Genomic DNA, 16,548 nt, shown 5'->3' with positions numbered 1-16,548 from the left:
GCAAATGGAAAGCGCGTGCACGGACACACATGCACTCGGCAAAATCCGCCTGGTTTAGCTTTCTGGTTTAACCCTACGAGACCTAAAAATAAGGGAACATGCTTTTAATTGAGACTTGCTCATTATTCTCTTGTCGCAGTGCTTAAGCACATTAGCGGATAAGTAGCGCACTCTACAGTACACAGTGTTTGACTGGAAGAACGTTGAATTGAAGTGTAGCCAATGTTGGAAGTATTTTGTGGTGCCTGACGACCAGAGTGCTCTAATGTGTATATTGGTTGCCACTTTGAAGCGAGCAGTGGCATGAAGAGGAGGGATTGGGCGCATGCGCTGTACCATCGGTTGTGTCTGGTTAGAAGGGTGTGGGTCATGAGTGTGTCCTCTGTGGGAGGTTTGTTGTCGTGTGTGAGGAGCAGTGAGATACACTTCTCGAGAGGCTGTGGTGTGGAGCTGCACTCATGCCTGGCATAGGATGATGTAGAGTGGAAAGTAGTTGTACCGGAGGCTGTGCCTCCCATTGGTGGGGCATAGCACGTGTTGATTCTGTTTTTGGGCATGGTCCCAAGACTTCTAAAGTTCATCCTTTTCTTGTGGGCAATAGAATCCGTTTATTGCACAGCATATATAGGCTTAGAACTCAATATGAGAACATGGAAAGACAGGGAAACCCCTGATACAATTTGGAAAAAACAATTAAGAAGTGGCGATCGTTCAGCACAGAATTTTGAGACTGGGAACTCCGTGAGAATTAAAAACATTGAGGGCCTCATTTATGGAGTTTTAGTGTGGGGCAGAGTAGCACATAACCGTGCTGCCCTGCCGTACATCAAAGGGAAAGGGCAGGAAAGCGGAGGGTTTATCCAATATGGTTCATTCCTGTCCTTTCCCCTTACACTGGCGCGGTATCGGCAGCCTAGCGCCAATGCAGGCACCCTTGTACTATGGTGCAAAGGTGTCTGTGTTGTCGGCAAAATTGTTTTTGCACAGGAAGGGGCATCTTCATGCATAAAAACAATCCCAGGAGGCTTTTTCCTCTTTCAATGTGTCCTCTTGAATGCAGCACACAAAGAGGAAAAAACGATGAGAAATAAAGTTATTTATCCTCGTTGCTCCTTCCCCGGGGAGGCGTGAGGTTCTGGTACAACCCCAGGTTTACACGGTTTGTAAATCTGGGGAAGCGTCAAAATCCATGGGTGTTGAGTGGGATCACCCACCGTATCTCCCATGGAACGCCTCCCTATAGTAAGGCAACGCATCGATTTGCACCGCCTTGCCATACTCCATATCTATGAGGCCATTCAAAGCCACACAAAGTAGCTTTGCATGACCTCATAGATATGATTTTGTACTTTGCTCCGGTGAAGCGTCTCAAAAAGTGACGATGTGGCGGAACAAGGGGCTCATAAATATGCCCCTGAATATATTACTGGCACTTGGAGGCTAAGTCTCTGGTAAGTTGGTACTAAATGTTCAAATACAGCTAGATAGATGACCCACTAAGATTGAACACGCATATGCTGGCACCTGGTCAGTGAGACAGAGCTTAGAACAGGAAACAGATGAACACCAGACTTAGAGGGGTTGGGAGTTAATCTTGGAGAGGTTTGGGCTCATGTGGAGTCCCAGTCCAAATCAAGGCGTACTACCCCAAATCGGTCATAAAGTACCCAAACTGTATCAAACCTGGATTTATACTCTCAGTGCACATAAATGTTTAATAACCTACAGTGGCAGGATAGTGCGTCATTCTGCACTCATTTTCACATTTTACCATCAGCATTTTGATAGTCGTAAGTGGAACTTGTATCGCTACACCACTTAACATCTGCAGAAATAGCTGAAATGTGCTGTATTACTGACATCAGAAACTACTGCTATTCTGGAAACTTTCGGAACGAGATCTATTGCAGGAAGGCCTGTAGCCCAATGACGCCATTGTCTATGTGCATACCATAAGACAAGATGTGCATAAAGAGGCCTATTGAGATCCACCAGGGCGCTGCTCACCATTGTTGAGAATATATTCCGTTTCTTTCTTGCTGTTGTCCAGCGGCACCCCGTAGACCTCCACTCGAACCAGAGGGTCCACAATAGAGTTGCTTTTCTCTTTGTTAATTTTGGGAAGCTGCTGTGCTGTGATCACCTGAGCGGAGAAGAATGGAGGGTTACTTTGAACAAGGATGCAGTCATTCAAGAAATCAAATTCTAATCGTATAGTGTACGAATGCCACTGGGGACCCAGGAATAGTCAATGCCCTTAGGATGTATTCAGATATCATCTGACACCAAAAGCCCATCTGGATAGGGCTTGAGTAGGAAGGTGTCCTCCTGTGCCAGTGCATCTCAAATGCTGGAAAACCATCAGCAACAGGTAACAAACACCAGGCTTGAAACCACAACAAGGTGCAGAAAGGAGCAGACAAGATGCTGGGCCTTCCAACACTACACACTCAGGATCTGGAATGCTAGCACAAACTCAGTTCTGACTTGCTTCTTCTGCCCCTCCCTCTTCTGAAAGGAACCAAATACACATCTCTCCAAGCAACATCCTGTCTCTCTATTAACTTCTCCCGCAGGATGGGCACAAGGGGTTTCCAAGAGACCCTTCCTACCTGCCAGTCCCTGCTTTGCAGCCCACAAAGCTCCGGTGCTTTGTAGCAGACTTCACCAGGTAGCCTTGCTTACACACAATTGGTGGACCACATATACCAAACACCACATGCACTCAAAAGGGGAGATTTACTAAGATTTTGTGCCGTGTTTGCGTCACATTAATGTTGCGAATCGGCGCAGAATCTTTTTTTCCTTATCTACTTTCCAGCGCTAAATTTATTTAGCGCTGGAAATAACGGAAATGTAATGCGAAGCAGCACATAGCGTATTACTTTGGGCCATGGGGGTACACCAAGGGTGGAGCATGGGCGTTCCTATGCACCCACACAAGGTTTCTCACAGTAAACCCAATTTACTAAATAAAGAAGATTGGGTTTAGCGTGAGAAAACTGCGCCTTTTTTCGAGTAGGCACACAGAATGCTTTCATTTCTCAGTCCTTTTCTGACTTTTCACGCATACAATGTGGGAAAAACTTTGCATTGTGTCTGGGCATCGTATTTTATACAGGAAGGGTACCCTTCAAGTACAAAACCTATGCTAGACTAATGCAGACATCATAGCGCTTTGGCGCTAAGGTGTATGCGTGGGGCACGGCAGCTGTAATCAGCGCCGGTGCAAGAGATAGAGCAGGAGAGAGCCATATCTTTGAAGATATGGCGCTCTCCTGCTTCCTCCCTGTTGCACAACGCAGTGCAGCTTCGCGGGGGCCTGCGTTGCGTGAATGTTTTGTAAATCTCTCCCAAAGGGTTCTTAGGCATCCACAGCCACACTGATGTCTCAAATAACCACTGAGCAAACCCTACCCTCAGCTGCCAATTCGATTAATCAGAAATACATTTATCATTTCAGTTCAAATAATACCTGAAAGGGAATTTTAGGAATCTAATACCAAACACATATTGAGATATACATTTTTTAAGTTCTTCAATCAATTAATAATTATTTAATTGATTCTTAATCAATAATCATAAAAGTACAATTAAAAAACCACTGACAATATAGCACACAGCATAAAACAAAAGAGCCATATATAAATATACAATAGATAAAAATATCTTAAAACAAAATCTAAAACCCAGAATAAAAGAATGACCTACTTTTAGTGTATTTATTTGGATATTGACATGGGAATAGCAGCATTCAAATATTAGGCACTTTTCAAAAAGAACACAACTGCCGTTGTAATAGCTGGGTCAGCCAGCATCTGTAAATGGAGAAAAGCTGGCCTGAACTGATAGAAACCCCTGGATCTGAGAATGGGGAGCAAATAATTCTTGGGCATGTAGTGGTACATCAACAGAATAACACCATATGATCCAAGGTCTGCAGAGCAATGACATCACATAGGCAGATTAAAATAGAATTACAATCATACTGTCCAGGGGGAAACATAATCTGCACCGTATTGAGCCAACCAAAACCTTGTTAGCAAAGATCTGTCCCACGGATTTTTAACCAGGGTAAGATAAGACTCAGAACTAAGATTGGATTTTATCTTACAACCTCTTATGATCGGTTTCTCCAGGGCCCTGGTTTCCCTCACTTCCATGACTAAGTAAAAAAACTTCTCTTTCATCCCTTTCCTGCCAGCTTTAACAATGGACTAAAATACAATTCAGAATGCTCCAATTTAATGGCCAAATCTCTAATATAAGCCAACCATAGTATTTTATATCCCAAATCACAGTTAAGACAATTCTGTATTACTACCCTGTTGAAAGCTGTATGGTCCCCACACCAGGCAAAGATCCATATGACAAGTGGGGTTAGTTTTATCAAGTATTGAACAAACCCCAGATCCAGTTTGTCATAGATCAAAGTAATTGGGCTAGTTGGACCGACCCCAAGCAATTTTCGACAAAACCGATTCACTTCCCAAGTATTTTTGTACAATTCTGATAGCCCCAGATGGCTGGCAGGCATTTCTTCTTCTAATTTGGAACAGAGGAACTGTAGGTTTATTTCCAATAGATGCAGAAAACTTAAAAAGGGCGCCACAAGCCTGATTAAATCGTTTACATCTAATGGCCAGACTGAGCTCCAATTGCGATTTTGGTTGAAAGTAACACCCAGGTATGGAAAACAACTAACCGGCGAAATAACTTTGTACTTGAGAGTTAAAGACCTAAGTTTAGAGTTCTTCTTCCCACAGATCATTAAATGGGTTTAGGGATATTGGTGTCCAGATCAATATCATTCATAAAATTTACAAACTAATCCACCAGTCCCCTGAGACCATCTGCTGTGCGGGATAACAGAACCACATCATCTGCGTATAGCAGAGAGGGGACAAAAACAGAGTTAACCCTGGGCATTTTCTTTCCATTGGAGATCAAAACTGATTCAGCCCATTAATGTACAATATTAAGAAGAGGGGTGCCAATACACACCATTGTCGAACTCCTCTCAGAAGATTAAGGGGGTCTGTACGCTCCCCTTCCTGGCCGTACCCAACAGTAGCAGCTATATCAGAATGGATAGCGCGTAAAAAGTCCAGCAGTGTCTTAGGCAATCCTATATCAGCTAATAAAGAGCACATCTGTGACCTATTAACTCGGTCAAAAGCACTGCTTGAATCCATAGACGCTAAATGGATAGTACTATTCTTTGCCACCACATATTTCCTGATGAACAGCTCTAAATTGAGACATTGTTCCCGTGCCCTCCCTAAAGCGATAATCGACAGGAATCAAGATATTATAAGTCTGGACCCAATCCTCAATCCTCCCCAAGATAAATATTCCAGCCACCTTTATGAATGTATTTAGCAGGCAGCTAGGCCTATAGCAGCTAGGGTCCAGGGGTTCTAGCTTTTTAAAGACCAGCACCATTGTTGAAGAGTTTCACTCCTTTTGAAAATTTCTAGCTGCATTAAGAGTGTTAGTCAGTAACAGGGCGCAGAATGAGATAACTGATTTATATAGGTCCATAAGGACTCCATCGGGGTCAGGAGCCTTGTTAGCGGGACTGATCTTAATAGCCTCCCATGCCTCCTCCATCCCAAATCTCATGGCTAGAGGGACCTAATTGTATCCACACCACTGTCGATGGGCCTACTAGGATCCACTGAGTAGATAGCAGAGAAATGATTTAACAACTGCTCTGGGGAAATATTAATTCCTATGTCTTCTGGGACGTCTAGCAGCGAGATCTTGCCCTCAACTATCTCCAAAAAAAACCTGGAGTCGCCCTTGGCGCAGGCATTCATTACTGTTCCATGCATCTTCCTTTAAGATTTGCTTCCTAAGCTTTAAGGCTAACTTGTAGTTTGCTCTAGCCCGGGTAACATCTGTTTGGATTTGGATTTTTGGCCTGGGTTTAAGAGCCTCTCTAACCACACAGTTTTCCGTGCTTCCATGGGGCGGAAAAAGACTCTTCATGATCTGGTTAGCCAAATTATTAAGAGATCCAAAGGCCACCAAGACATCTTCAGGAAAAGGGTCGTACATAAGATGTGGGTCCATAAGCTTGCCAAAGTTGGCACTAACTAGGGTCTTGAATAACACTGGATCGATATATTGCGCCATCTAATTCTACGCTTTTCTTTAGTGCTCAGTCCAGTCAAGCCTGGGTTTCTTCCTCTTACTTCTCCCAGGGGAATTATTAATTCGAACTCTATGGGGTTGTGATCACTGTAACAAGTATATAAAACAAAGAGAATGTTGGTAATCTAATACCATACACATTTTGAAAAATACATTTATTATGTTCTTAATATTAACCCTTTATTTTTAGGATGGTAGGATTTTGTAAAGTAGTATAGATAAATTTACAAGTATATATCATAGTTTTCCTCAGAGAATATTCTGTATTTATATATGAGACTTCTAAGTGATATTCGGTTTCTTTTTACCATATGTAAAGCTTTGTAAATTAATAACATTGTTTAATAATTGACCGGAAGACTACACATCTTTTACCAGTTCCTTAAGACATTCCAGGTCACACTGTGAAAGTACACAACATCTCAAGTCGTGGTGGGTTTATCCGTGCTAGAGTCAAGAAAATAATTTGAGCCGCCGGGGTTGTGGCAGAAGATGGTTAGCCTCAAATGTCTAGGTGTTTCTTAAAACTCCACAGTGATGCACAGCAAAGAGAAGGAGTGTGAGGTATTCAGTTTACATCCAGGTAGTCCTTTTGAATAAAGGAAAGCCCACTCCAGTTTGTATTCTGTTCTATTGCAGTGGAATATGGAGTATCCTAGTGGCATTGAGTATGAGCAGAGCCGAGTTTTGGTGGCTGCAAGTGCATCATGGTTAAAGTCCTGGATAAGGGTCACTACGGGGATGCATTAGAGACAACAGACCTACATTTCTGGAGGTTACTTTTGGTTGGATATGTAGGAGGCTGGTCACCTGTTTCAAAGCTAATTCCTCTTCTGAGGTTGGGCATAATCATCTTTGAGGTTAGGCCTCAAGATTGAGCACTGAATATTGTGGTATTTGTATGTGTTGCAGGACCTGGGATCACAGAATATTTGTGTGTGTGTGAGGTAATGTGTGTGCAGGAATACTCTGAAGCATCTGGGTTGCTGTCTGTTGTGCTATTCTAGAGAGGTGTGCTGGGTGTGAGGTATGGGGAAGTAGAAGAGAGGTCCTTCTGAGAAGTGCTTGTGGGATAGAGATGGTGTGCACTTTACAGACGTTGTATCATCTTATAAAGGTTATCAAAACTGAGTTGGATGTAATCAGTTCATTTTTTTAAATGAATAAGAGATTTGAGCTTTGGTCATTAGTGAGTGGGTGCAATAAGGTTTGCTGCAATCAATCATACCTCATCTCTAGTATCCTAATGTGGAGAGTTAGGTGGTGTGCGATTACTTTGATGTAGCTGGACTGCACTGGGAGGCCGTCTGACAGTGGGAGACCATATCATGGTCTGCATAAAGCTCTGTGAGTTTAGTTCTAGACAGTATTTTGCTCTTTAAGTGGAAGTACCTTTGTTCTGGCTTATAGTCAAACTGATCTATGCTAGCATTTTACTGCTTGGTTTCATACCCCAAGGGGTGAGTGGGATTTTAAAGGAAGGGGGAAGTGGGTGGAGAAGGATGAATTTGTGGCTACTGTTATTTTTTACTATGACACCACTGTGTCAGTTTTAATGTTCTCAGCCCTAGTAAAAACCTTTATGGCCTTAAGGATTTCAAACAATGCAGTGCAAACATGAAGCTTGATAGCCAGGGGTTGGATTATGACCTTCGGATTGTTTCCATAAAGTAAAGTGTAGCTCATATTCTTGAATATGGTAACCTGAGAAATGAAATTAAATGAAATGCCAATTTATAAAGCGCGATTGTTGCCCTGGGGCGTCCAAGCGCTAACAACCAATACTGAAGTTGCTTAACAGAAGGAAAAAGAGTTAAAATGGAGCATTAAACAAAAAGGTTTTCAGCTGTTTCCGAAAGGTGGAAAGGTTTGAATTGGACCTGAGTTGAAATGGGAGTGAATTCCACAGCTTGGCGGCGTTGTAAGTGAACATCCTGCCACCAGCTCTTGCCTTTTTTATTCTGGGGACTATAGCCATACATGCCTGGCTAGAACGAAGAGTTCTACTGGGTTGATACTGTTAGTAGGTCCCGAACAATAGCCGGTCCCGTGTCCCAAAAAGCTTGGTGGGATATACACATCGCCTTGAAGGCGATTCTTTGTCGTACTGGAAGCCAGTGCAGACTGATCAGACCAGGTTTGGCTGACAGCCTGCTCGACAACTGGAGCGCGGTGCGAGCCGCACAGTTTTGCACAATCTGAAGCTTGCGCAGTGTATATTCCGGGCCGCCAAGATAGAGGACGTTGTTAGAGTCCAAGCGGGACTGAATCAAACCCTGAATGGCCACCTGCTTTTCCTCCACAGGCAGAAGAGGAAGAACTTTCTTCAGCATCCTTAGGAGACCAAAGCAAGTAGCCGAGAGTTTTGTGGCCTGGGTGTTGAAAGATAGGGTTTTGTCCAACCAAACCCCAAGGCTTTTTATATTGTCCTTGGGTGTTGGAGGGGCACCAAGACATGAGGGCCACAAGGGGTTGAAGGAAGTGGGGTTAGTGGGACCCAGGAGCATCAACTCTGTTTTGTCCCCATTAAGCTTAAGGGAAGAGGAAGTCATCCATCCCTTTACCTCCTCCAAGCATTTTGCCAGCCCGCCTGGGGATGGCGAGCCCGGCTAATGCGCCAAGGAGACCACTAGCTGAGTGTCGTCCGCATAGGAGATGATCTTAATGCCAAACGGCCGGACAACCACAGCCAGTGGTCTCATGTAGATGTTAAAAAGCGCAGGGCTTAAAGAGGAACCCTGCGGGACTTCACACTTCAGTGGCCTGCTTGAGGATACCGTGTCTCCATCAAAAATTTGGAAGGACCTATCACTCAAAAAGGATTTGAGCCATAGCCATGCTCCGCCAACTATTCCAACACTCGACAGGCGTCTCAGCAAGGTGTCATGGCTGACCGTGTTGAATGCGGCGCTTAGATCAAGGAGGATCACTGCCACTGACCCTCCCCGATCCAAGATCTTTCTGGTTTCCTCGGTGACTACCAGCAGGGCGGTCTCTGTCCCATGCCTGGGTCTAAAGCCCGTCTGGGTGGCATCTAGCATCTGGTTATTCTCGGGGAAATGCACCAGATGGATATTGATGTGCCTCTCGAGGATTTTGCCCACCCAGGGGAGCAGAGAGATTGGACGATAACTACCAAAGTCACCGGGGTCCAGATTTTTTTTTTTTTAGCAGAGCACGCACCATGGCCCGCTTCCAGGCAGGCGGCACGGTACAGGAAGTGATGGAGGCATTTAGGAGGTTCAGAATGATCGGCAAAATAACCTGAGGTGCCAGCATAATGACTTCTGGGGGTGCTGGATCACATGGAGACCCAGATTTTACTTTGCTGGCTATGGAAGCTAAAGATTAAGGGTCTAGTGGCGGAAAGTGATCTAGCGTGATGAGAGATTGGGATGAAGTATCCCCCAAGTTTGTCTGATCCTGGGCTGTGGGCCCTAGTGCTGTAGAGGGGAAGGAAGAGTAGATTTGAGTGACTTTCTGGTGGAAGAATTCTGCCAAGTCATTGCAGTGGGCTGTGGATTTATCCAAGTGCGTGCTGGAGGGAGGGAAGTTTGGTCAGGTTCTTCACTATTTGAAAGATTTCCTTGGGCTTGGACTTGGCTCGCATGATTTTATCAGAGAAGTATATCGATTGGGCAGATTTGACTTCAGCTTTATAGGTTTTAATTGCCTCTCTATATTGGGCTTTATCGTCCAATGAGTAGCCTAGACCCCACCGTCTTTCCATTTTCCTACAATGGCGTTTCTTATCCCTAAGGAGCTCTGAGTACCAGGGGGCGGTTTTTTGAGAACGTTTCAATGTGATTTTGCATAGGGGTAGAGTGGCCTCGATGGACTGTACAATCCAGTCTTTGTATTCCTGGTTGGCTACACATGGATCCTCATTATAAGAGGGCTGGCCCATCCCAAGTCTACTGGTCCAAGGTTCAACTGGTAGTTTGGCCCAACTTCTAGCCCTCCTTACTATGGATCTAGAAGGGGCTGCCTTGGGTATAGTCCAAGTGAAGGGCACCAGTAGATGGTCCGTCCATGGGAGGGGGGTTGGCAATCCCACCACAATCTCTGTACAATTACTGAACACAGGGTCCAACAAGGGACCTTTAATGTGGGTGGGAGCCTTCACTCGTTGGACTAACTGCAATGCTGCTAGATCATCTATAAGTGACATAGCGGTATGGTCCAGAGCGACATCAAAATGAAAATTGAGGTCCCATAGCAGAGTAAAGTTAGAGGCGGTTCTGGCTCGTTCAGCTAGAATGGTCGGAAGGTGATTGTGAAACTGTTTGGGAGGTCCCGGGGGCGATATACAACAGTGCCTGAAAAACAGTTGTTAGGGGAAAATTCCAGACTGAAAGCTAAACTCTCGCAATCTGGAATTGTTTCAGGGATGACTCGACAGTGATATTGTTCTTTATATATGATAGCTAGGCCTCCTCCTCTCCCTTCGGGGCGATCCTGCCGAGTAATTTGAAAGCCTGAGGGAAGGACTGTTGCTATATCGGGGTCAGAGTCAGTCGTAAGCCATGTCTCTGTGAGAAAGACTGCATCTGGCATACGTTACGTTCCTCTAACAAAAGGGCAAGTTCTATCCTGTGTTTAGGAAGAGATCTACAGTTTAACAATAGCATACAGTAGTCCCACTTCGCATCCTCAAGCTGCACAGGTTTAAGGATCTCTTTACACCTTGGACAGAGCACTGGTAGCTCTAAAGCATGGAAAGAGTTCGAGCAGCATTCAAGTCCTAAAGGCCTCATACTGTGGAGGGATTCCGCGTTATAATACATGAGATTTAACAGATGCGATGCAGGAGGGGTGGCCTTTGGCCCGGTCCAGGCGCGGACGGGCGCAGACGGGCTTGCCTTTGGCGGGCCTTCAGCGAGCCCGCTGCGCGGACGGGAAATCGTCATCTTATTATCCAATGTGGAGGAGGGCGGGAAGCGTCCTACTGCTGGGCCGCTACCCTTTCCTCCCACCAAGATGTCGTCCCCCCTCTTAGCCTTCTGGCGTCAGCACCTGAGTCGGCTGTACCGGTCAAAGAACGGCTGCAAGGAGCCTCGGTACGACGTAAGTCTCACACCGAGGGGTCTGGGATGCGTGATGATAAAAGTGAACAGTTAAAATATTTATAATGTTAAAATTATATTTTTCAATAAATCAGCTTGTAAAATGCCCGTAGGGCAACAGGGATAGCGTAAGGTGCCCCCGGCTTCCGCCTCAGGGGAGAAAATAAGCAATTCTGAGCAGTCACAGTGAAACGGCCCTTAAGTAGTCTGGAAGAGCGGGAAGCGTCCTACTGCTGGACCGCTAACCTTTCCTCCCACCTAGATGGCGTCCCCCCTCTTAGCCTTCCGGCGTCAGCACCTGAGTCGGCTGTACCGGTCAAAGAACGGCTGCAAGGAGCATCGGTACGACGTAAGTCTCACACCGAGGGGTCTGGGATGCGTGATGATAAAAGTGAACAGTTAAAATATTTATAATGTTAAAATTATATTTTTCAATAAATCAGCTTATAAAATGCCCGTAGGGCAACTGGGATAGCGTAAGGTGCCCCCGGCTTCCGCCTCAGGGGAGAAAATAAGCAATTCTGAGCAGTCACAGTGAAACGGCCCTTAAGTAGTCTGGAAGGGCGGGAAGCGTCCTATTGCTGGACCGCTACCCTTTCCTCCCACCAAGATGGCGTCCCCCCTCTTAGCCTTCCGGCGTCAGCACCTGAGTCGGCTGTACCAGTCAAAGAACGGCTGCAAGGAGCCTCGGTACGACGTAAGTCTCACACCGAGGGGTCTGGGATGCGTGATGATAAAAGTGAACAGTTAAAATATTTATAATGTTAAAATTATATTTTTCAATAAATCAGCTTGTAAAATGCCCGTAGGGCAACAGGGATATCGTAAGGTGCTCCCGGCTTCCGCCTCAGGGGAGAAAATAAGCAATTCTCTAAGAAGATAAAACTCTTGTGTGAGGAAACTTACTTTTGCCCAATGCCTAGAAGGGTAAAAAAAAAAAGTAGGTACGTTTAATGGAGCCCAGACTCATATCACGGTATTTATCACTGATTAAGGTTTCGGCCTTGTCATCCTGTGCTCAGTGCTCATGGCATTTGAGGGTAGCTTTATATAGGCCAGGGGAGTGTGATATCTGAGGAGTTATAACATGTACTGTGGAGTTTAATCTGATATGAAGCTCTCTTTTATTTAGGTTTCGTGGTCATACTGGACAAGTTACTTACCTTCTGTATCGCCTTAGCTGATCTAGCTGCAGATTCCTTACCTTTGAACTTCCAGGTGTCAGGCTGGATCCAGAAGATTTTTCTTAGCAGTAGCCCTGTGCGCTGGTAGGTGGCTCCGGTGACTCCGCGTAACAGCATCGTCGTCAAGAAGGCTGAGCCGTCAATATAACTGCCACTCTGGTACACTGATGGCAGTTCTTTTCACAACTTTCCACGCCAGAAGTGCGGAGCCATGAAGTGACTGACCATGGTGTGTTAAAAAACAGACAGCTAGGGCCCTGATGGGGAATAGCCCTGACACAAAAAATATTTCCGCAGAGTGAGGAGGATGGGTGGGTCGATGAGAAATCTGCAGCTAGATCATGTCACTACCAGTTACGGTGTTACCGAAGGTAAGTAACTTGTCCATTGGATAGAGACATCTAGCCGCAGATTCCTCACCTTTACCCAAGCAATACCTGCAGAAAAGTTTAAGACCAGAAAATACTGCAGAACAGAGTGGCCAAACAGGCCCTCTCTGTGAACCTGAAAGTCTAGGCAATAGTGTCTAGCAAACGTGTGCAGAGATCCCCACGTGGACGCTTGACAAATATCAGCAATTGGAACCCGCGCTGTAGGGCTGTGGTGGGTGCCTTCGCCCTGGTGGAATGGGTCCTAAAATCTTCAGGAGGCTGCTTCTATGCCAAGGAGGAAACACATTTTTATACAGAGGATAAGCCAGTATGAAATGGTCCTCTTTTGAACAGCACTTCCCTTCATTGCTCCCATGTCCCTGTAAAGAGTTGGTCATGTACCCAGAACTCTGTAGTGCGATCACGGTAGAACGATACCACTCTTTTTGGGTCTAGACAGTTGAGACGCTCCTCTTCTTTGGAAGGGTGCGGAGGTGCATAGAAAGTGGGCAGAGTAACGGACTGTCCCAGATGGAAGGGAGTTGCAACCTTGGGCAGAAATGATGCTCTAATTCTTAGTACCATTTTGTCTGGAAAGACTGTCAGGTAAGAAGGTTGTTCCTGTAGCTTGCTCACCCTCCTGGCAGAGGTAATTGCCACCAGAAAGTAATAGTGAGCAATCGTAGAGGGCAGTGTGCTGCGGCTCAAACAGTGCACACATCAAGAAAAGTAAGGAGCAAATTAATGTCCCACTGTGGCATAAGAAAAGGAGAAGGGGGAAACAAGTCTGTTAACCTCTTTAAAAATCTCTGCAGCAGAGGGAACTGAAAAAGTGAAGGCTGATCTAGCAGTCGAAGAAAAGGTGAGAGGGTTGAAAGGTAGCGCTTCAGAGTGTCCAAAGCAGAGCCCTGCTGGGCCAAGGAAGGAATAAACAGGAGAATAGCTGACAGAGAGGCAGAAAAGGGGCCAACAGACCATTCTGTACAATATTTATACTTTTTTCCATTTGCAGATTTTGTGGCGGGACACCTGACTGCCAGAATAACTTTGCAGACTTCAGGAGGAAGGTCAAAAGTTGTCGCAGCTCAATCTCCACTAAAGGAGGCGGAAAGTGGACAGGTTTGGGTGGAAGACAGAAGGGGCCACCTGATCAGAGGATTGATGCTCATAGCTAGAAGTTTTGGATACCAAACTCTCCATGCCGAATCCGGAGCCACAAGAACGAAGTGTGCCCTGTCGCTCCTGATCTTCTTGAGCAGGAGTGGTATGGGCGGAACAGGAGACCTGAGCTCCACTTGTGAAGAAAATCATTACCGAGCGAGTGCCGCATTGGAAACTCCAAGGCACAAAACTGCTGACATTGTGCGTTCTCTTCGGAGGCAACCAGATCTAATCAAGGCTCTCCCCACCTCTGAAAGAGACCTTGTACCAGCTCTGGATAGAGACGTCACTCGTGATCCGCATGGCACCTTCAGCTGAGTTTGTTTGCTCTGGCGTTCGGAGAACCAGCCAGATGTTGAACCACCAGGGAAATGCCATGTTGTTCCAGCCAAGTCCAGAGACACAGGGCCTCTTGACAGAGTCCACGACCCCACACCGCCCCCGTTTGTTGTAGTACCACAAGGTGGCAGTATCGTCTGTGAACACCTAAACTATCCTTCCCTTGATGGACAGAAAAAAGGCTTTCAGTGCCAATCAGATTGCCTTAAGCTTTAATAGGTTGATATGGAGCTTGGCTTCCGCTGGAGACGAGGGTCCTCTGATCTCCACCTGCCACAGACGGCGCCACCATCTCAGAAAATACACATCCGTCACTAATGTGAGATCTGGGTGGGGAAGGGAGATGGGTCTCCTTTCCCCACTGTACCCACCTATTACAGACCCCTTTCATTGACTTAGCCAGGAATTGACACTATTTGATGAAAAAGTATTTAGCCCTGTACGTGAATCAACTTTTGGCGGACAAAAATCTTTGGTGCATGAAACTAACATCTGCCCTACTTTGTGTCTTATGACCGACAGTCCTAAAATCTGGGGGGCTCATTTACAAGAGACTTACACCATCAGAGCGTCACTTTTTTGATGCTCCGGTGGCGCAGGCCTCTCGATCGTATCTATGAGGCAATGCAAAGCCACTTTGCGTGATTTTGCATGGCCTCATAGATATGGAGTAAGGCAAGGCAGCGCACAGCACTGGGTTGCCTCACTCTATCTCAAGGAGGTGTTCCATGTGTGTTGCGGTGTGTGTTCCCATGCAACACCCATGAATTTTGACGCTTCCCCGATTTACAAAATCACGTAAACCTGGGGCAGCGCAAAACCTCACGCTTCCCCAGAACAGGTGCAACAAGGAGAATTTTTTCATTTCTCTTGGTCATAGAATGAGAAAAAGGCCTCTTGTGATTGTTTTTGTGCAGGAAGGTGCCTCATGTTAGCACAAAAACAATCATGCCAACAAAGCAGACACCCTTGCACCATGGTGTAAGGGAGCCTGCATTGGCGCAAGGCAGCCAAAATGGCACCACCACAGTGGGAAAGGACAAGAATGCACTGTATATCATTATTACAGCGCATCCTGTGCTTTCCTTTTGACACAAGGCAGTGCAGCAAAGTGACTTGCTGTGCTGCCCTGTGCAAAAACTCGAAAGTGAGGCCCTGATGTCTATCTGATGTAAGAAACTATTTTGCCCTATTTACTACAGGCTAGCAAAATACATGACATTCCACCTACTGGTGCTCAATTAGCATTTGCCTGTTTGACACAAAGGATGTATTTCATGGCTAGTAAACCATGCAATATAAAAATGAAACGTTAGATTACTGTTATGTAGTCCACACAGGCATTTCAGTGTTCTTGGAATATTAGTAAATCATTCAACTCCAGTCTTCTTGTTTATACTGTCAACAGACTACTTCCAACAGCACTGTTCGTGCGTAATTCGAACAACCCCTTCATTTAATCTATATGTAAAAAATGCACCTACATTAACTTTTTATGCCCACCATTCAGTTCTAGAAACCCTCCAGACCCTGCCACTTTGTACCAAGTTTCTCACCTTGACTGTCAGAGTCTTCACATCCTGTTTGAGCCCACAGCCTGGGTACTCTGGGTCAAATGAGGTGTCGGGGTCTTGCATGAAGTTTGGTTTCAGAACATAGCCACACATCCCGTTCTCGCGGAAGCGGCCGTCGTTGAGATCCATCTCATAACCAGGTGTTTGGAAATTTAGAGCCACTGGAAAATTATCAACACATATGCAAAACATGTTTAATAACCAGATACAGTCCAATATCGTGCATCTTTTTTTTTCATGGAACAAAGGCACCTGCTGTGTATACTTTGTAAAGGTTGTGCAGGCAATGTCTCTTCTAACCCAGTTTCAACCCCTCAGTACTCTATTCCTCTATCATGCTCCCCGGCCACCGCGCCAAATCCATTTTAATATTTTGAGATCTAGCTTCACAGTGCAGTTGTTGTCAGACCCTATGCTAACAACTGAAAAATACCTTTAACACCTTGGCTGCGCGGCCGATTTTGCGGAAGTGCGGCACTTCCGCAAAACGGGCGAGCTGCGTCGGCCATTGGCTGACAGCAGCACAAGCGAGGTAGCGTTGCCGTCGGCCATGGAAGGGGTTAAGAAGCACTACTGAGATAGGCATTTAGGCTCTGCCCAGATGTTGAATCCCTTTGATTGAGCAGAAGTTGCATGCTTCCGCTGAAAAAGAGTGCTTGTATTGCACTCGTTTTCGCCTAGTGGGAAGGTTTAT

The 16,548-nt window shown here is 45.7% G+C and overlaps 1 protein-coding gene across 1 annotated transcript in view; it reads right to left on the bottom strand.

The window, feature by feature from the left end:
* PLCD3 (phospholipase C delta 3) overlaps positions 1–16,548 on the bottom strand; it is a 338,775-nt gene that overhangs the window by 19,118 nt on the left and 303,109 nt on the right. Inside the window, exons 13-14 of the mRNA XM_086923873.1 lie at positions 15,837–16,015; positions 2,008–2,143 (exon numbers count right to left, since the gene is read on the bottom strand). Coding sequence (XP_086779999.1) covers positions 2,008–2,143; positions 15,837–16,015 — 315 coding nt within the window. The remainder of the gene's footprint in view (positions 1–2,007; positions 2,144–15,836; positions 16,016–16,548) is intronic.

Source organism: Lissotriton vulgaris, chromosome 5, assembly GCF_964263255.1.
Source record: "Lissotriton vulgaris chromosome 5, aLisVul1.2, whole genome shotgun sequence".
In the NCBI taxonomy this organism is placed as follows: domain Eukaryota; kingdom Metazoa; phylum Chordata; class Amphibia; order Caudata; family Salamandridae; genus Lissotriton; species Lissotriton vulgaris.
The sequence above is the reverse complement of the archived record's forward strand: the minus strand, read 5'-3'. Positions and strand labels throughout refer to the sequence as shown.